General features: G+C 43.2%; 7 protein-coding genes across 8 annotated transcripts; 4 read left to right on the top strand and 3 right to left on the bottom strand.

Annotated features, from left to right (window-relative positions):
* Positions 1–40: 40 nt before the first annotated feature.
* On the bottom strand, positions 41–467 carry LOC6536958 (vitelline membrane protein Vm26Ab). The gene has a single exon (XM_002097491.4). It carries the CDS (start codon positions 414–416, stop codon positions 111–113), a length of 306 nt encoding a protein of 101 aa, XP_002097527.1. The 5' UTR covers positions 417–467; the 3' UTR covers positions 41–110.
* Positions 468–1139: 672 nt separating this feature from the next.
* On the top strand, positions 1140–1588 carry LOC6536957 (cuticle protein 16.5). The gene has a single exon (XM_002097490.4). It carries the CDS (start codon positions 1190–1192, stop codon positions 1499–1501), a length of 312 nt encoding a protein of 103 aa, XP_002097526.1. The 5' UTR covers positions 1140–1189; the 3' UTR covers positions 1502–1588.
* Positions 1589–3246: 1658 nt separating this feature from the next.
* Positions 3247–9634, top strand: LOC6536956 (neuropeptide CCHamide-2). 2 transcript variants are annotated; one of them, XM_015192544.3, is made up of 4 exons: positions 3247–3383; positions 6777–6857; positions 8439–8680; positions 8948–9634. In XM_015192544.3, the coding sequence occupies exons 2-4, from the start codon at positions 6782–6784 to the stop codon at positions 9032–9034; spliced, it is 405 nt and encodes a 134-aa protein (XP_015048030.1). In that variant the 5' UTR covers positions 3247–3383; positions 6777–6781; the 3' UTR covers positions 9035–9634. The 2 variants fall into 2 exon arrangements, with proteins under 2 accessions (XP_015048030.1, XP_002097525.1); XM_002097489.4 differs by lacking the exon at positions 3247–3383 and adding an exon at positions 5612–5874.
* Positions 9635–10082: 448 nt separating this feature from the next.
* Positions 10083–13159, top strand: LOC6536955 (WD repeat-containing protein 36). Its single transcript, XM_002097488.4, has 3 exons — positions 10083–11365; positions 11432–11863; positions 11926–13159. The coding sequence occupies exons 1-3, from the start codon at positions 10207–10209 to the stop codon at positions 13098–13100; spliced, it is 2766 nt and encodes a 921-aa protein (XP_002097524.1). The 5' UTR covers positions 10083–10206; the 3' UTR covers positions 13101–13159.
* Positions 13160–13523: 364 nt separating this feature from the next.
* Positions 13524–16777, bottom strand: LOC6536954 (dnaJ homolog subfamily A member 4). The gene is made up of 3 exons (XM_015192543.3): positions 16619–16777; positions 14331–15446; positions 13524–14136 (listed from the first exon to the last, which is right to left on the bottom strand). The coding sequence occupies exons 2-3, from the start codon at positions 15429–15431 to the stop codon at positions 14026–14028; spliced, it is 1212 nt and encodes a 403-aa protein (XP_015048029.1). The 5' UTR covers positions 15432–15446; positions 16619–16777; the 3' UTR covers positions 13524–14025.
* Positions 16778–17042: 265 nt separating this feature from the next.
* Positions 17043–17504, top strand: LOC6536953 (28S ribosomal protein S21, mitochondrial). Its single transcript, XM_002097486.4, has 2 exons — positions 17043–17279; positions 17338–17504. The coding sequence occupies exons 1-2, from the start codon at positions 17133–17135 to the stop codon at positions 17452–17454; spliced, it is 264 nt and encodes an 87-aa protein (XP_002097522.1). The 5' UTR covers positions 17043–17132; the 3' UTR covers positions 17455–17504.
* Positions 17505–17626: 122 nt separating this feature from the next.
* On the bottom strand, positions 17627–18994 carry LOC6536952 (melanization protease 1). The gene is made up of 3 exons (XM_002097485.4): positions 18777–18994; positions 18202–18724; positions 17627–18074 (listed from the first exon to the last, which is right to left on the bottom strand). Exons 1-3 carry the CDS (start codon positions 18847–18849, stop codon positions 17642–17644), a joined length of 1029 nt encoding a protein of 342 aa, XP_002097521.2. The 5' UTR covers positions 18850–18994; the 3' UTR covers positions 17627–17641.
* Between the last annotated feature and the right edge of the window lie 136 nt (positions 18995–19130).

Genomic DNA, 19130 nt, shown 5'->3' with positions numbered 1-19130 from the left:
GTGGCTCACACTTTGTCGTAAATAATTCAGATATATTCGATTGCTTTATAATGATTTTATTTTGTTCGATCAATTGCTTGGAATCATTAAGTCTTTTTCGGGGGTCCTGATCACTTCTTCTTCAGGATGGAGCTGACGACAGCCGGAGCTGCGTAGGTGGTGATGGGAGCACCAAAGGCAGCTCCCGCGGCATATGTGGTCACAGGAGCGGCGTAAGCAGGAGCACTTAAGGCGGAGTAGGATGTGTAGGCGGGAACAGCGGCGGCGGAGTAGGTGGAGTAGGCTGGAGCGGAGTAGGTGGAGTAGGCCAAGGGAGCAGCTGCGGAGTAGGTGGCGGCATAGGTGGCCACTGGGGATGCGATGAATCCTGCCTGGGCGGCGGCAATGCAGAGGGTCAAGCAGATGAGGAACTTCATGTTGAGTTGGTTGTTTTGGTTTGTTGGTTGGTCAGTGACTGATACTTTTGGCAGTTTTCTCACACTTTTTATAGGACAAATGTCGCCAGTTAACCAAACGGGTTTGCGGGTATAGAAACCCTAATCAGAACACAATTGCGTCCGCTTGGAGATTTCTGGTGCGTAATGTTCGCTGAACGCGGAAGCAGCACTTTGCTTTTATTCAGTCGAAGGCATGTCAAACGGATTACCTTTTCAATTTAAGTTTTCAAAACGATATTATTATTTCTTTCTATAGTGTTAACTTATAGCAGAGGCTTGGTTTTTTCTTTGACAGCATTAAGCATTTTTAAAATAAAATTCCTTAGCCTTATAATGAAAGACTGAACTTCAAAATTATAAAGAAAAAATCTTGTGTTTTATATAATCGATTAATATTCCTAAAAGCGACTTTAGAAGAGCTATCCATTTAGACGAATGTACTTAAATAAATGATAAATTAATAAAAATACATATAATTAGTTTAGTAATAATACAATATTAAATAATTGAGTTCAAGTCAACGAGAGTAAAACCATTAGGATTAAGACTAAAAGACCAAAAGGTAATCCATTTGATACGCCATTGGCTGGCAAACCAGCATCATTAGTCAGCAGAAATATTTCCCTGGTCACAATTGTGTTCTAATTAAAATTTGAAGTCCCATTTGAACGGCAGCACCTATAAAATACCGATGAAAACTGCCAGAAGTATCAGTCACTGACCAACCAACAAACCCAAACAACCAACTCAACATGAAGTTCCTCATCTGCTTGACCCTCTGCATTGCCGCCGCCCAGGCAGGATTCATCGCATCCCCAGTGGCCACCTATGCCGCCACCTACTCCTCAGCTGCTCCCTTGGCCTACTCCGCACCAGTCTACTCCGCTCCAGCCTACTCCACCTACGCCGCCGCCGCTCTTCCCGCCTACACATCCTACTCCGCTTACAGTGCTCCTGCTTACGCCGCTCCTGTGACCACATATGCCGCAGGAACTGCCTTTGCTGCTCCCATCACCACCTACGCAGCTCCGGCTGTCGTCAGCTCCATCCTGAAGAAGAAGTGATCAGGACTCCTCTGGAAGTCGCAATGACCGTTTAACGATTCGAAACATAACGATTCCTTACCTAAATATAACATATATGAGACCAAACTCTTCGTGTTTCAATCTAGCTTATGTTTTCTTGGTTAATATATTTATTGAAAGCTTAATTAACTAACACCTTTCTAATCTAGGGGTTTCCCGCCCCTGCAATAATCATTAATTAACTATCAGATTAGCTGGGAAGACTTGATGGGGTGGTATCAAGAGTCGGTCAGATGATGCAGCTCCCTGATTCAGATTGAGCGCTTATTCGGAATATTCAGAAGACAGATGATCATCGATGGGCAAAATCCATTGGAAGCCCGTGCTCCTGTGTTTGTTGTCAAATATTTTGATCGGAGGGCATTGGAGCAGCGTCAGCTGCTTATCGGCTAATTTGTTTTGGGTGCACAGCGATAAGCTGCGGGGGAGATGGGCGAGATAGGGGATATTCACTGTAGCAACAGGCTAAACAGAAGCTAAATCGCATTTGAGCGGACCGATTATGCCAGATGGACGTGGAGGTGGATGGAATCGGAGGTGGAGGCGGCAATTGTTGTAAACAACTGGTTGGCGAATCAATTTGCTCGCGCTGTTGATGTGCCAACCAGATTTGATGAGCCAGGGGAAACTTAAAATTATCGCACTGCATCTGTAATCTACAAATATAGTACTTATACTTACAATCTCTGTAAAAACTGCCGAACTAGAGGAATTTTAACAGCTGGACCTGTTTAAAGTTTAGTGGCGGCAAACGACAAATAATTAACTTTATTTCATTGGAGAATGAAAGGTCAATATCACAATTAAAACTTATATTTATGATGGAATTCTTTAATAAGAGTCGAACATATGTATATGATGTGCGTAAGTAATTTACCTTTGATAAGACTGATGTGGGTTTAGCTATGGTATAATTTATGCTTTCTAAATTTATTTAATATTTTATAAATTAAAGTCTTACTCAGGTTTATGTACCAATAATTTGCCATCATGCATGTTAGGAAAATACTTGATCATATTTAATCACTCGAACTTCGACCTATGTATGTACATATTTTCTGGGAATTGATATTAATTTCTAACTTAGAAATTCGCACTATTGCTTCATAGTTTCTTGGGAGAGGGGTGTCCAGTATAAACAAATTAAAATGCACGGCCAGCTCAAAGGGAATGTGTTAGTCCTTCGCTCGGGGATTTGGCCAATTGAGTTTAGGCTTAATTAAGTTCTAAGCGGCTTTTGGCCAGCCGAGAGTGGTAAGAGGAGGTCGGAGGGCTGCCGGAGGAGCTCGAGTGCACTGGGCCCAATCGGCGATATTTTGGCAACTACGTCAGCAGGCACTCGTAACTGCCAATGATGACCATTCATATTCATTCACATCCGCTGGCCCCGGCGATGTCGAGCAAATAAATCTGAGCGCGCTGCTAATTTGACGTTCCCCAAAGCGTCCTTAAACCTCCCCCATCCGCTCCCCTTACTGCTCCACTTCGGCACCCACGCAGAATGCGAACTTTCGAGCGACCAAAAATATCGCTGCATACTTCTGGGCAAAGGCGCTTCGTGTACCGCTCGGCTTTTCGCTCGCCTCCGATTGGCCGGCTGGCTCCGGCCCACGCACACACTCGCACTCTCACCCACACTGGCACCCGCTCACAGACACGCACACACACACACGCAGCTGCGAGCCAATGTTGCAGCTATAAAGCAGGCCGACTTTCCTTTTGCGGCACCAAAAGAACTCCGGCTTGCAGTCAAACAGCAGCAGCAGCAGACCAGCGAAACCATCCGGCAAGGACGAGGACGAGGACCAGGACGAAAGACAAGGACATTTGTTTCGGACAGCAGCCCACCAGCCAAGTGCAAGTAAGTGCGCCCTCACAAAGTATGCCCACAGCTTCAAAATCATCATAGTAGCAATGGGTAAAAGGACTAAATTATATGTGAGGTTTCGGTCAGCAACAATCGGGTGATTAAGTGATTATGCTGAAGAGTCTTAAAAACCATTATCCCATCTAAAACAATCTCAGTGCGGTTTCTTCATTAAAAAAGATACAGAATTCTATAAAGTGGTAGCCAAAAAGAGTGATTTTCGTGTAGAATGTACAAAATTGTTTCAACTTAAATCAGCAGTAGATATAAATTTACCTTTAGAACAAAATTTACTGTTTGCAAATTGGAAGAGTTTACTTGAAGGGATTTTTAATGAAGCTTTCAAAATTGGATAATATATTAATTAAATTCAGGGAAATTCAAAGTATTCAGTACGAGCACACTGGAGTTTACTGCCCACTCTCGTTCGCAAGTGTTTACTTTAATTGTTAGCCGCTTGTCTTGGTCAACTAATTTCCCAATGCCCTGGAGGATGGTTGCTCCTTGTCCGTTCCTGGTTATTTGTCTAATTTAATTGAATCAAATTTGATTTGAAGCCATAATTATGGGCATTTTAGTCAGGGAAAAGTTGGGGGCTTTCCACTTCCTTATCCGCTTTGATTTATTTTTGATAACTCCCACTTAAACGCTGCTGGCTGCTGGCAACTCGCCCTCACTGCCAAAGTGGAAACTTCAAATCGCTGTGGAAATCGCAGGTTCTCCTCGAGCAAAGTTGAAGATATTAAAATTCAAGACATTCTGGCCAGCAGCCGTATAAATCATGCATTATCCTAGGCGCACGAAAACAGACAGATGAAAATGCTCAGCCAACTTGTTGCCGTTGGTAAACAGAACTTGCTGGCCAAGTTTAACTCGATTTGAGCGACTTCCCTTTTCCCAGGCGAACATTTAGCATTTAGAGCTGCAAAGGGAAACATAAAATATGAGTTATCCACTTGAAATGGACACTTTATGATAATTCCTTGTCGTAAAGGATTTGAAAAGCCAGGACTAATTTTCAAAGGTATTTAAGATAATTTAATCGCAGTGTGAGCAAATGATACTTTTAATTTTAATTAGTCCATTTCAACTTGATGTTACAGTCGAGCTACCCTAAGCCTAACTTTGCGCCAGACAACTTTCAGCTTGTAACTTTCAACTGGGCTGACGACTTTGCCAAATCGCGGAAAACCGCTTAAACTCTCGACCTGACTTGTTGCCGCATTTAAATTGCTTTTCCCGGCGCCTCTGCCTTTTCCACTTGAGTTCGTGTAGCTAATCGTGTGCCTATTGTTTTGAATCTCTTCATCGCGGCGAGAAAGAACAATCTAAGCAACTGAACTGATCCGATTTGAAGCGATTTGTGCCAAAGGCACGCTTCCATTGGATGACCTGGTTTGCAGCTGTTTGTGTTGTCTTTTTGCCTGAATTATCAGTCCGTGATTAGAGAATTTCACACGGAAACTGTGCTCCCGGCTGCTGCTGAACTTTGGGCTACACTATTGATTTATAAAAAATAGTAGAAGATTCATTACAAATTCTCCCCTTTAAGGCAGATAAAAGAAGTACTTCCCTTTGGGGCGGGGATCTGTCTTTTATATCAACCTTTTCCTATTTAAAACATTGGCAAGCAGAGATTGCTTTAAAGTATTATTAAAATATATATGCAAACTAGCTACTACTTTTCGCGAGTGCATTCAATATTAGAGGGAACAGCAGCACCTGTGGAAAGTTTTTGAAACGCTTTACGGCACTGGGAACGGGTATTAGTGACAGAGTTGTGGCAGCAATAGCTCATTAAGGCATTATTATCACAACTAAATAGCTGGGAAAATTGATAAGCCCAAGGGTCGGGTGCTGGCACGGCCCTGCGCCTTGGTAAACAATAATTATTATTATACTATATTTATATTTGTATTTTTTGTGTTCGTGTAATGAGTGCGCTGTTATTGTTTTCGCACGGCGTGGGTGCATTTATTGTGTTGATTTTTACTGGTCCGCCACTGGCGCTCCACATATTAATTTTCACTTATCGGCCCGCCATAAATTTAGCCCCGACCAGTGGCTGAAAATAGTCCTGGGATCCGAGGGGCGAGTGGAAATGGGAAAAGTGTGGGAGTGAGTCCGCGTGACACGGATTGAGCGGAGATTACGGAAAAGATCGCCGTTTATCAGCGGGGCGAGATTTCGATGTGGCATATAGATCCGGCGACTGCATGGATCGGCCTCAGTCGCTGGCGGGAGCTTGAAAATGTGAAATCGCGCTCAGGGATTCGGCCTGATTCGGTGGAATTGCCATATCAAGCGGGACTATTGGCAAGCACATCCGCCCCAACCATATCTGTGATTATATAGTAGCCATCTAGCGAAATAAAGCACACACTTATTCAAAACTACTACTGATAGTCGCTGTAAAAAGCAAAAAACAAAGAAAACTGCCGTATAAATCTCTCCCAGCCCAGAACGGCTAATCAGTCTGATTAAGGTGAGTTATTCAAGCTGCAGTGGAAGGCGACACGCGACCAGGTTCGGTGCTCAGCAATACAATTAAAAGTACGGCAACGGGGCGTATGATTAATGGGCAATTGCGCCATTAGCGTTTATATCTTTTAATATTTCTTAAACAGTTTTCCAAACGTTTAAGAATAATTCAAATATTTGATTGAAATCAATTCTACTACTTTACTCACTAAATATTTGACAATGCCTTTGCAAAAACAAAAGAAGTGTTCATAATCCTAATTTTTATTATAAGTGTTAAGTCTATTTTTAGCCAGCAAATACCTAAATTGATTTGCTTTAAAATTTGTAGATATTTTACAAGCCAGCTACTCAGTACGCGATAACATACTTAATTACGCACACATGGCGTATGATTGATGGCATAAAGGGCATCAGCTGTTGCCAAATTTTAATCGGTTTAATTTCAGCCTTAGGCTCGCATATAAAATGAAATTTAGTAGGAAATGCTTACAGCTCCCATCCAATTAAATGACTTATCTTTTATCTATGAATAGTCTTGGGAAGCCCAACCGCAAGATGATGAACTCTTAGAGAATTCAAAGCACGTAATAAACAAATGTTTGTGCAACTTCCACCTTTTGGCCTCAAGTCACACACATACGCCCAGGTTGATTGTCTTTGTGTTTTGTGTGGGCGTTACATAAATCATAGTTCAAAAGTTTTTACGGTCCGGGATTAGCTTCTTAACTGCATGTGAACTCTAGGATTCGAATCTGATTCAGACTCCGATTCTTACTCGCTCGTCGCGTTGTGTTCGGATTTCCTAATTAGTGTTATGCCCCGCGGCGAAAAGTCGCATTGTCATCGCCAGACTGCCGGATTTCAACAGGTGCTCATCCCTTTCTCTACTCTTCCTCCCACCAGGTATCATGAAATCCACCATTTCTTTGCTACTGGTCGTCATCTGCACCGTGGTCCTGGCCGCGCAACAGAGCCAAGCGAAAAGTAAGTACAGAAAAATACATTTAATTATAGTTATTAAACATTATATCCTAATTTGTAGTACTTTTTTATCTGAAAATTATGATAATAACTTGTTTGGCTTTGATACACAGTCTTGTTCTTGTTAGTTTTGTAAATGAAATAAGAACCCTTTTAAAAAGTGAACCCATTGTAAATTTCTTTCTACCTAAACTCCATTTTAATGTATGATTTGTAAAACTAAATGTAAAAGTTTCGCTTTCATTTTAAGATTTCAAAGTATTTAGCTTTTCCTTTCCCGTTAATCTCGATCTCCACCCTTAAAGTTTTCCACCGAAGTATGCAGGTGAATTTGCCATGAAATATTCATTAAATTGCAGTGCGAAAAACAAAGTCATAAATGGGTGCCGATATCCACACATTCACCACCCATCGAGCTGCATCAATTGTTGCAGTTTAATGCAACACAAACAAGCCGGCGTCTTTGTTTTTCCAGCTGTGGGAAAGTTAAATGGCAACAACAAGGGCGTTTCCCACTGCGACATGAAAATGGGAAATGGGGGCCATTTCCGTTTCCCGTGCAAGCTGCAACTAACTCGAAGACACGAGTCAAAAGCGACATCATTTTCCTTGAATGTCAAGTGAATCTAGGCATCCGCTCTCATTCAGAACCCATCTTTTCTGCCATTCAGTACAGTACTCAATTACCAAAAGTTTTGAATTTGATTGCCTCTGAAACGGCATTTAAGATGTTGGAAAGCTAACTTCTTTAGAGCTCCCATGCGATTACATGGCCATTACAGTGAGGCAGGATTGGTAGTATTTCAGAGATACCGTGTAAACTCACTAAAGAGGCTTTTATGCATTTGCAACTGTATAGCATTTCACTATTAAAGAAAACCTCAACCCCCTTAAATTGATTAATTAAATAGGTAGAATGTAATTTGGGATGTTAGTAGTTGAACAAATGAATATTCCCTACGCTAAGAGGCACGCTTTGAGTAACCATAAGTTTAGAAAAGTCCTACCGGCCCCCTTCCTCTATTTAAGTCCTGCGTATGTCAAGGACAACTCCCAAGTGTGCAACACAAAAATTTATGTTTGCCTGTGTGGGCGGAAATCCAAAAAACGGCAGAAAGTCAAAAGTTTGTTCACACACAGCCAGACAGTCACAGGCAAACAAACGAAACTGAACCGTCATGGGGTCAAATGGTTATCGCCGGATGTCTCTCTTGAGCTTTGGCCTGCGATTAAAGATTTTGGCAGTAACGAAATCCAAAGGAGCAGACTACCTCCATTAATGGGGAAAGTATTTTGGGGCTGTGCGTTGGGAAATGCTCACGCATCGGTGGCAAGTTAAAGTGATGTGGGGGAATGGTTTCAGTTTTGATTAGGTTTCAGTTCATTTTAAATTGGCTATTAATAACTAAAGGTTAGCAATGGAAATCAGCGCATTCCAAGATTATTTAATTTTTATTGGATATTTAAAAAATTATATTTGTATTTGAATTTCTTAGCCCTCGTATATTTAACCTTGCAACTTGAGCTCTTTAAGTGCTTTTGAATTAAGTTGACACCGCCTTACATATTTTCAATCTTTTGCAGAGGGATGCCAGGCCTACGGTCATGTGTGCTACGGTGGTCATGGCAAGCGCTCTCTGAGCACCGGATCCGGGTCTGAAACGGGAGTGGGAATGGGCGAGGCAGTCACCGGAGGACAGGAAGCAGACTATGTGCGTCCGAATGGCCTACTGCCCATGATGGCGCCAAATGAACAAGTACCGCCCGAGGGCGACTTTAATGACTATCCCGCCCGTCAGGTGCTTTACAAAATCATGAGATCATGGGTAAGTGACCTTTATTTCTCGCTCTATATTTGGCAGCACATGAAGATGAAAATAGTCTGTTAAACTATCGTGATTGCTTTAAAGTACCCAAAATGATTTCGGAATGGATGTAATTTACATACTTTTAAACGGTTTTAAATGTGATTTCAAATTATGGATTTCTCTGTGGTGAACATACAAATGAGTTTAGGAATTCCTGTTGAAAGAGACTCGATTTAAATAGGAATAATGTTGACCCTCTTTACTAACGAATGTATCCCCTTTTAGTTTAACCGACCTCGCCGACCCGCCTCTCGCCTGGGTGAACTGGATTATCCCTTGGCCAATTCCGCCGAATTGAATGGTGTAAACTAAGGCCAGGAAAGTTATCAATATACGAATTTTCACAAAGTACAGTAAAACCGGAAACAACCCTCAAGAACAAGAGCAACAAAGACAGCAACAACAACAACAAAAACCACAGCAACATCAGCGACAACACATGAATTACTTATTAATGTTAATTACTTTCGCAACTTGTATAAAATGTTTGATAAATGTCTACACATACCAAGCAGTCAATTTTCATGCTAATTGCATAAGCATCGAACATAAAAACCCAACTGAAATTTTTAGGGGCTGGTAAGGATTTCAGTGCCAAAAAAAGGAGCAGACGAGGAAAAATAAATCGAAGAAAACGGCAAAGACAGCGTGTTTCACTGTTCATATGTCAAATACGTATATTTTAATTATGTTTATTTACGAGGAAAGCTAAAGACTATATATAGTTGTAATATTATTTAACATACAAAATATATACATATTAACTTTGTAAACTGTGTATGTTAGTCTTTATAGGTGTATATGTATATTACGGCAGCGCAACACAAGGAAAATGTTCACAACAGTTTTATTTATAAAGAGATGCTTGGTTAAATAAATAATATAATGTGCTACAAGAGCCTTCAAATTCAACAATTGTTTGTTATTCCCTTGCATAATATTATACATTTAAGCAAGTTTCTTTTCGTAGAGAACACCACAGTGCTATTTTATTTGATGAGCTTCTCCTGGCTTCTGGCTAAGACAACATTATTACCTGCATCCCATCATTTCTTCTTGTAAACCTTCAGGCCTTAGAAGATCTATAAACGTTCTTCGGAAATTCTCCTTTGTTGGCCCCTAATGTGTCACTTTATTAAACTTGTAACCTTCCGCCGCCATTCAGGTTCATAAAAACGATTTATGAAGCTGTGACTTCAAAAAGGATAAAGTAAGAGGAGTTCGATTGAACCAGACGTGCAGTATTAAATTTTTGAAATTTCAGTTTGGCGCAAAAGTGGACTAAAATACCGAATACCACTTTAAAAAATGGTTAGTATGTAATTTGGTATACTTGAATTTGGTTTAGTGCAGTGTTTTCAAGCGCTGGTCACACTACTCCACACGTGTTTCTGCCGTAAACATTTTCAGCATGTTGCAGTAATAGTGGATTTTAGTTGAAAAAAATCGAGGAAGCGACTGAAAGAGACATTTCAGACAACAAAATGACGCACCTGCGGTCAGTGGATAAGCCGGAATCGGAGGAGCGGAAATTTGTGTTCAAGGAGAGCAGCTGTATTTTCCGGAGGAATCGAGCCCTCGGCTATGTGAGCAACCAGGTTCCGGCTGTCACCCGCTATGTGCAGCGTCGTCGGGACACTTTGCTGATCACCTGCATCGGCAGATCCTTCCAGGTGTACACCGCCAATCACTTCCGGCTGCTGCACGTCAGCGGCTTGCATCCGGACGAAATCACGGCTCTGGCCACGGATCGACTGCACACGTACACAGCGAGCAACAAGTGCATCTTCGCGTGGCGGGCGGGCAAACACATCCGGCACGTATACCGTGGACATCAGAAGGATGTCCACCTCTTGCTGCCTTTTGGTTCCAATTTGATAGCCATCGATCGGCAGAATGTGCTAAAAGTGTGGAATATTTCCACCGAGGACGTCTACTTGGAAGTGCCCTTCCGGCCCGAGGAGTTTCAGATCACCGCGGTGACCCATCCGCCCACGTACATCAACAAGATAGTAATAGGTTCCCAACAAGGTCAACTAAAGATCTTGAATATAAAGAAGAACAGTGTGGTGTGCACTTTAAGTCACCACGATAGCAGGATCACTTGCATTGAACCGTCTCCTGCTCTGGATGTTGTGGCCGTGGGACACGGGGATGGCACTATTATCCTGCTTAACCTAAAGTTCGACGAGGTACTAATGACCTTCCAGCAGGATTGGGGTCAGGTTACCAAACTCTCGTTTCGTACCGACGGCCCACCAATCCTTGTGTCCGCCTGCAGCAATGGTTACATGGCCTTCTGGAACCTGGAGGAGCGGAAGCTAGCCGGCCAGGTGCAAGCACACGAAGAGTCTGTGACCACGGCCATTTGTCTTCCCAGCGAGCCCGTGGTTTTCACCACTTCACCAGACAACTCCATGAAGATGTTTGTTTTTGATATGCCCGATGGTGGTGCTAGACAGCTGAGGATCCGCGAGGGACACACAAAGCCGCCGTTTTGTATTCGCTACCACGGCAGCTCGGGAGTCTCCATTCTCTCTTCGGGAGAGGACAGCACCATGAGGGTCTTTTCTACCATTTCCGAATCGTTAAACAAGAGCATGGGCAGAGCAACCTACAATCCAAAGGCCACAAAAAAGAAGAGTTAGTTTTTTGGTTATTGTTACTCCCTTTGAGACCGCATTTTTAAGATGCAACGTTTTCTTGCAGATCGCTTTGAGCACGATAAATTTCGTATGCCACCTATCCTAGAGTTCACATCGGATACGGCTCGCGAAAAGGAGTGGGATAACATCGCTGCCATCCATGCGGGCATTATTCAGACGACAACCTGGTCGTTTGGCAAGAACCGTATGGGCGAGCACCGGCTGGTTCCGAAACAGTTCCAGAACAGCAACCGCACCAACTTCCAGAGTGAGACCACATGCATTGTGCTGACACACTGCGGCAACTTTGTGATCGTTGGCTATAGCACTGGCGACGTTGAGCGCTTTAATATCCAGTCTGGTTTTTATCGCGCTAGCTATGGCTCTCCAGGCCACAAGATGGCAGTACGCGGCTTGGCCAGCGACAATCTTAACCAAACCGTCATCTCTGGCTGTTCGGAGGGCCTGCTCAAGTTCTGGTCATTCAAAGGAAAAGGTAAGGAATTGTCTTCAACATAAGATAATAAACTATAATAATAATTTCTTACTGTCCTTCAGTGGACAAGCCCTTGGCGATTTTACGCCTGGCAGATGGAATCGCCCTCATTCGACAGCATCGAGAGAGCTCCATGCTGGCCATAGGCTTGGAAACTTTCAAGATCTTTGTGGTGGATATGCACACGCGGGTCATTGTTCGCAAGTTCGTCGGTCACACAGCCAAGCTGAACGACCTCACGTTCAGCCCGGACAGCCGGTGGTTGATCACCGCCGCCATGGACTCCACTATCAAGGTGTGGGACATACCCTCCTCCTACATGGTGGATCACTTCCGTGTCGAGGCGCCTTGTGTATCGTTGAGCATGTCGCCCAATGGCGACTTTCTGGCCACCGCGCATGTTGGCCTTTTGGGCATTTACCTGTGGGCCAACAAGACGCTGTTTAATCAAGTTTCTCTGCGCTCCATCGATCCTTTGGAGCCAGCTCCCTACGTGGGATTGCCCACCAACGTGTGCGATGCCATGGAGCTAGAGGATGGCATGAAGGAGCTAGAGATTGACGAAGAGGACGAGTCAAATCTCGGGGAGCTAGTTGACACCAAGTACGAAACTCCAACGCAGCTGTCCGAGGAGCTAATAACGCTATCCGGGTTGGCTGCATCTCGTTGGCAGAATCTGTTGGATTTGGAGCTCATTAAACAACGAAACAAGCCAAAGGCCCCACCAAAAGCTCCCAAACAGGCTCCCTTTTTCCTGCCCACTGTTTCGGGACTGGAACTACGCTTCGATGTGCAGACTGGTCAAAAGGAGGAAGAATCCCGAATCCGAAAGGCTTCTACTCTTAACAATCTTACAGCATTTGGCCAGCTGCTGGAAGATACTGCCGACACCCTGGATTTTGCACCGGCTGTGAGTCACTTGACCCAATTAGGACCCTCGATGGTTGACTTTGAGATCAAATCTCTGCACCCGGAGGCTGGAGGTACACTGCTTGCCATGCTGCAGTTCCTCAAGCTCGTTAAGTTTATGTTTGGGACCAATCTCAACTTTGAGCTGGCTCAATCGTATCTGAGTGTCTTCCTGCGATCCCACGGTCTCGGATTGACGGAGTCTCCGGATTTGGTAAAGGAGCTCCGCAGTGTGTCCCAGGTGCAGCAGGAGGCTTGGCAGCGTGTGGAGGAGAAGCTCATCTATGGAACTGGAGTTGTGGCCGCCCTCCGGAACTTTGCGCATTAGATGCACGATTATGTTGTAGTTCATTTTGATATTTTGTAAATAAACTTACAAAACATTTACATTTTGAATTTGCTTTTGATGTTAGTACCTTGCAGATTCATTTGAAGGATGATTATTCACAAGAAATATAAAGCCCTCATTTTATTCTGAACGATTAAAGGGCATATTAAAATTTAAATCGCAAAGTATTCTTCCTTTTTCTTTTTATCTACTTCTAATCCCAGATAGCATTTTAAATAGGGTACTCAAAAACGGCCACCGGCGAAACTAATCACGCCAAGCACTTTTACGTTGTCATGCCTGATATCTTTAATTGGCATAAGACGAATGATTCACACCTGCGGTGACTACGCAGCGATTATGGAATTATATGGGGGCAAGTGGGATTGGGAACTATGAGAAAAAGAATATACAGCGTTTGGGTTGAAATTGTGTATTAATTATTTATTTGTTATATCCGTTTAAACTAACGCTTTTATTTATGCTGGAATTAAATAACTTAAACTTGTTCCTAGACGCGTTCGCTGGCGCGGACTTTAGATACGGTTCTAGTGGCGGCTGATTTCAATTTCAGTTTAGTTTAGTTTCAGTTTCCGTTTTCGATTCTTTGACAATCCAACGCAACATAAACGTACAGAAAAATGTTGGTTTACAAACAACCACGCGTTATAGACATAGTGCATATATCTGATAAGTTCCTTTGATTTATACCTAAATATCGTAGCTTGCATGAAATAACTTTAGATCTCGATTGGTTGGGTCTCCTAGTGTGAGTTGGATGGTGTTTTAAGGTGCTTTTGGGAGTTCTTCGGCCCTTGCAAGCGCAATTACAGTGTTCCGGGAGCTGGTTTACATAATATTACGGCTTGTTGGTTGGGGTATTATTAGGGTTGTGTGTCCGGAGATGCAACACGCAGCGGGGCGCTTAACTCGATGTGCACTGCTGGACGCGTGGGCCATCCTGATAGCCGCCATCGTCCTCATCGTAGGCCATGCGCTGGTGTTGCTGGCGACGTTGCTTGGGATCAAAGTCCTCCTGCGAAAGATAAACAAATCGATAATTACATATAAATGGATAGAATAAACATATTTCTGCCAATCTATGTATATCGGACTATAAATTACTACTTTAGCCATCGAATATAAAGATTTAAGTAGGCGTTCGAATACCCTAATCGATTCCAGTCCTCCCCCTCTTCCACACCCCAAATAAAAAAATTAAACACTCACCAAAACCGTCTGCTCCGCATCGATTGGAATGTCAACCTCCGGCGCCGGGGGTAGGCACTGTTTAAGCGTGGGCACCACCGACGGATTGATCACATCCGGGAAGATCACCTCAAACTGGATGATCAATGTGCCCTTCTCCATGGGGTTCTTGAAGATGGGCATACCCTCCTCGGCAATACACTTTGTCATCTCATGCCTGATAACCTCGCCGGGCTGTGTGGACACAATCAGATCGCGATCATCGAGCGTTTTAACGATTCGCTGGAATCCGCAGAGTGCTTCGACCAGTTGCAGCGGCATCTTCATCATCAGATCCTGTCCGGCGTGCGCGAATGTGGAGTGCTCCTTCTCGTCCAAAAGAATAATAATATCGCCCGGCTGAGATTCCGGCTCATGATCGCCCTCTCCCGTGAACACGATCTTCTGTCCATCCCGCATTCCCTTCTCGATGTGCACTTCCAGTACCTTGCGTTCCCGCACCGTCTTGCGGCCACTGCAGTTCTTGCAGCGATCCTTCTCCTGAATGGTTTCACCAGTTCCCGAGCACTTGCGGCACACCTGCTCGATGTGCTGCATGATGCCGGGGGCGATCTGCTGAACCCTGGTCTCCACACCGTTACCACGGCACTGCATGCACTTCTCAATGCTGCCCTTCTTGCCGCCGCGACCCTCGCACTTGTCGCAGATCACATTCTTCTGGAGCTGCAGCTTGCGGGTGGCTCCATTGTACAGCTCCTCTAGCTGTACGGACATCTGGTGCACCACGTCCTTGCCACGCCTCTCGCGCCTGCGTCCACCACCGCTACCTCCGAACCCAGCGCCAAAGAACTTCTCAAAGAAGTCCATCGGATTGCGGAAGTCCCCGGAATCGGCACCGCCCTTCTTGATGGCCGCCTCGCCGCCATCGTCGTACACTTGACGCTTGTCTGCATCGGAGAGCACCTCGTACGCCTGCGAGATGGCCTTGAATTTCTCACCCTCGTTGGGGTTCTTGTCCGGATGGTACTTGAGGGCCAGCTTTCGGTAAGCCTTCTTCAGCTCGTCGGGCGTGGCATTTGGCTTCACGCCCAGCAGATCATAGTATCCAGTCTCCTTGACCATCTTGTTAGCTGTTTACTGTAAACGGACCAAGTAGTTTAAGATTACTATCTGGGAAAGCTAGTAAAATACAGGCTTAGGATCACATTTGTGGAGCACGAAAAAAATAAAATTCGAGAAACGTCCAAAATGCTCATTTCAATTTAGTAAAATACCAAACAGTTATAAACTTTCAACCGATTAATATGACAATTTTTATTTGGTTGGATTGTTTCTATGGCAGCTAGTTTCTGTTGAAAGTTATTATCTGTTTTGTCTATAATGACAATTCATAGTTCATAGGGCTGATGAAGATTCCTCACTAATAATGTAAACAAATATCAGTGACATACTTTTGGTTAGGCATCACTTTTCAAAAAATCCAGACACCTTTCAAGCATATGACCTTTTGTTTATTGATTTCTACAGCTGTGACTCGATTTCAATAGACATTTCTCTCGGTGTAAACCGGGGGGAGAAGGAAATGGGTAGGCATTGCCGGAAGCTAGAGCCCGGGTTTCAAGGTCGTTACGCCGCCATGTGTTCGCAAAAATAACTGCGACGTTTTCTAGTCGATTTTCTAGAACAATTTTCGTATTTCAATACGGCGAGCAGCTGACGCTCTCTTCCCCCCTCACCAACACCGGGCTCTCTTTCGCACGCACACATACACACAGTTTCTAGAAAATTTCGTCAGCACAATGCAGCCCTGGTTTTGCGAACGGCGACTACAAAGCGGAGAGCGTAAAAATGAAAAAACGGGAAAAGAACTAAAAGCAGACGAAGGGGAAAGGGCAGAGTCGAATTTGAGAATGGAAATTAATTCTAGAAGCAGCTATCGATTTAGAAGGCAAATCAATAAGTAAATTAATTATATTTTCACCAGTGGCTAGCACACACATACCCCTGACTGTGCGCTTGTATGGGTACCAACATGTGCCGCGCAAGACGCTGCGTCAGAATAATTCGATTGAACAAAGAAGAGAAGAAAACCCAGAGAGCCATCGATTTTGCAAAACTAATGCCAAAAATCGAAGGCGAATCTCCGGCAAAAACTATTATCGCTGATTACTTAACGGTAGAGATGAGGAAACCAAGCGCAAAAGGAAGTGTCTACCAAGTAGACACACACATTGGCAAACGCACAATGCGAAGCGAAATGTGCAAAATCAGGTGGTAATTTTAATTAGCCCAGCAAAACCGCAGCTTACCTTTTCTTCGTGTCGTGTCGTACCTAAAGCGAATGGTAACTTTCGTAGCCCGATTCCTCGAATTATCACTTTTACAACAAATTTAATTCACGTCGAATACTTTTCAACAGCTTACTATGGCCGCCACGCTAGGAAGAAAACTGGAAAGCAGTGTGACCAGCCGAGCATTATAAAAACCACACCAGACTACTAGGGCTGCACCCGCACATCTAAGCTGTAGCTACATCTAGCTATTTTCTGAAAATTACCTGAGCCCAGCTCTTGGCTATATAAGCTTCCTATCGTGTATTTATTTCTTTAGTAAGTGATAGCCACAACAAAAAGCAATTTGTGTTGTATAATTACATATACTCTTTCCTTATGGTATAATTTGTATCAGCAATTGTGCGTCGTTAGCCCTGGTAGGCAATTTTCATCAGCTGTTTTACATCCGCATCAATGGTCACACTGTTTGAACATTGATTATTTAATAAATTGTTTATCAAAAGTTATAAGATAAAACTATCTTTCCGAAATGAGACACGTGCAATTTCTGGCCCGCACCGTTCTGGTGCAAAACAATAATGTGGAGGAGGCGTGTCGTCTGTTAAATCGCGTGTTGGGAAAAGAAGAACTGCTCGATCAGTTTCGCCGCACGCGATTCTACGAAAAGCCGTATCAGGTTCGTTTTAAGTAACTAAACTATTGATTATAATTTAATGACTTTAACTATTGTTTAGGTCCGTCGTCGCATTAACTTTGAGAAATGCAAGGCCATTTACAACGAGGACATGAACCGAAAAATTCAGTTCGTACTGCGCAAAAACCGCACCGAACCTTTTCCTGGATGCAGTTAGTCGCATTTTAAACTAGGTTTTGTGGCAATAAAATGTAGGAATTAAATGAACTATTTATTTTATTTAATACCCGCGTAACCATTTACAATTAATCAATATAAATATGTCCTAAATATATGTAAAAAGGCCGTTGTATCCCCATTGTTAAATGAAACCTTATTACTCAAAAAGTGGTTTCAAACATAATTTATTTTTGCCCGCTGTCGATTAGTGCACTTTGCAATTTCGAGTTTATCCAATCAAAAAAGTAAGCAGTTTTTGTGTAAAATGCTGGCTTGCAAATATTTTGTTGGCAGGTTTTAGGTCTGTAAGAGACTATGCCGCTTGCATAAGTTACCCGGACATTCTCATGTATTACGGTCTCCATTAGAGGTCCTCCGGAATCGCCGCGACGGGTGTAGTTCCCATCCAGACCACCTGCACATATTTGACTGCCGAAATCAAATTCATCATTTGATTTGCACACATCTGGATGCCTTTCCGGGATGAAGCTGCGCAACAACACTTGACTTGGAATACCTTTTCCCATGTCCGACCATCCGGATGCTTGAAACATGCGCTTATGCGAGGACGTTATATGGGGTCCCGGTATACAAATAGGTTGAATGGCTTCCGTATAACTAAATGAAAGAGATATTATTTCAGTATACAGAATCCAATATGCCTAGTCTCTAATGATGCGAACGGATCTAATAAGCTAATTCATATAAGACATACATATATTTTGAGCAGAGTATCAATACTCACCGCACTGGAACTTGAAGTCGCAACAGTGCTATGTCGTTTATCATTTTTTTTCCGTGATTGAATTGTTCATGAGCAATAATTTTATCCACTTCGATTTCCAAATAACGATGAGTGTACCGACTTATCCCATTTACAACTGTGAGATCGGGATTGGTTGAAGTGTCATGTTCCCCCAATCTCACACTCTTGAGAGCAAATGGATACTCCACAAATGGATACTCCACGCAGTGCGCTGCGGTCAGGACGTGCCAATTGTTTATTAGGGATCCCCCACATTTTGGTAATAGCTTCTCAGACGTATTGTATTTATGTCCATATAACAGCATGGCCATCCAGGGAAACTCATTAGGCACTGGTTCTCTGCCTTTCGTAGGTTGCGTTCTTGATTTTCCACAGGTAACATGTGGCAGATACATTTCCGGTTCGGGACAGCAATATTTATCCGTGTCACATCCTCTTAATAAATTCACACCTGCTCTCATCCTGAAACACTTATATGGTGGAACCCATCCTGGTACAGAAGCTGAGGGATATATTTTGAAATACGTTTTTATACAGTATATGTCGGCAATTACGTTCTCCATTTGAATGAGGGACAAGAACTTGCAGCATGAGCAAAAAATGCAGGAAAGTATGTCCGAAAAACATGTTAATCCACAAATGATTCAAATAAAACTGTATAAAACTGTTTTTGTCAAAGCTATTTATTGTGATTTTGTAGCATTGTTTCTCAATTTTTATCAGTTATTTTATGATGAGCAATATAAAGAGAGAAATTTATTACGCACTCAAATATTACAAATAACTTTAAAAATGTCAGCATCAAGAAAACAAAGTTTCGGAATCAGGAAAGTGTTTATGATTTCGAACTCCGCTCCGAATTCAAATTTATAACGGCAGCCTGAGTCCTTTTCTCTCTTTGAGAGAAT

The sequence above is a fragment of the Drosophila yakuba genome, chromosome 3R, assembly GCF_016746365.2.
Source record: "Drosophila yakuba strain Tai18E2 chromosome 3R, Prin_Dyak_Tai18E2_2.1, whole genome shotgun sequence".
NCBI lineage: Eukaryota > Metazoa > Arthropoda > Insecta > Diptera > Drosophilidae > Drosophila > Drosophila yakuba.
Note: the sequence above shows the minus strand (reverse complement) of the source record. Positions and strands in the feature narration are given on the sequence as shown.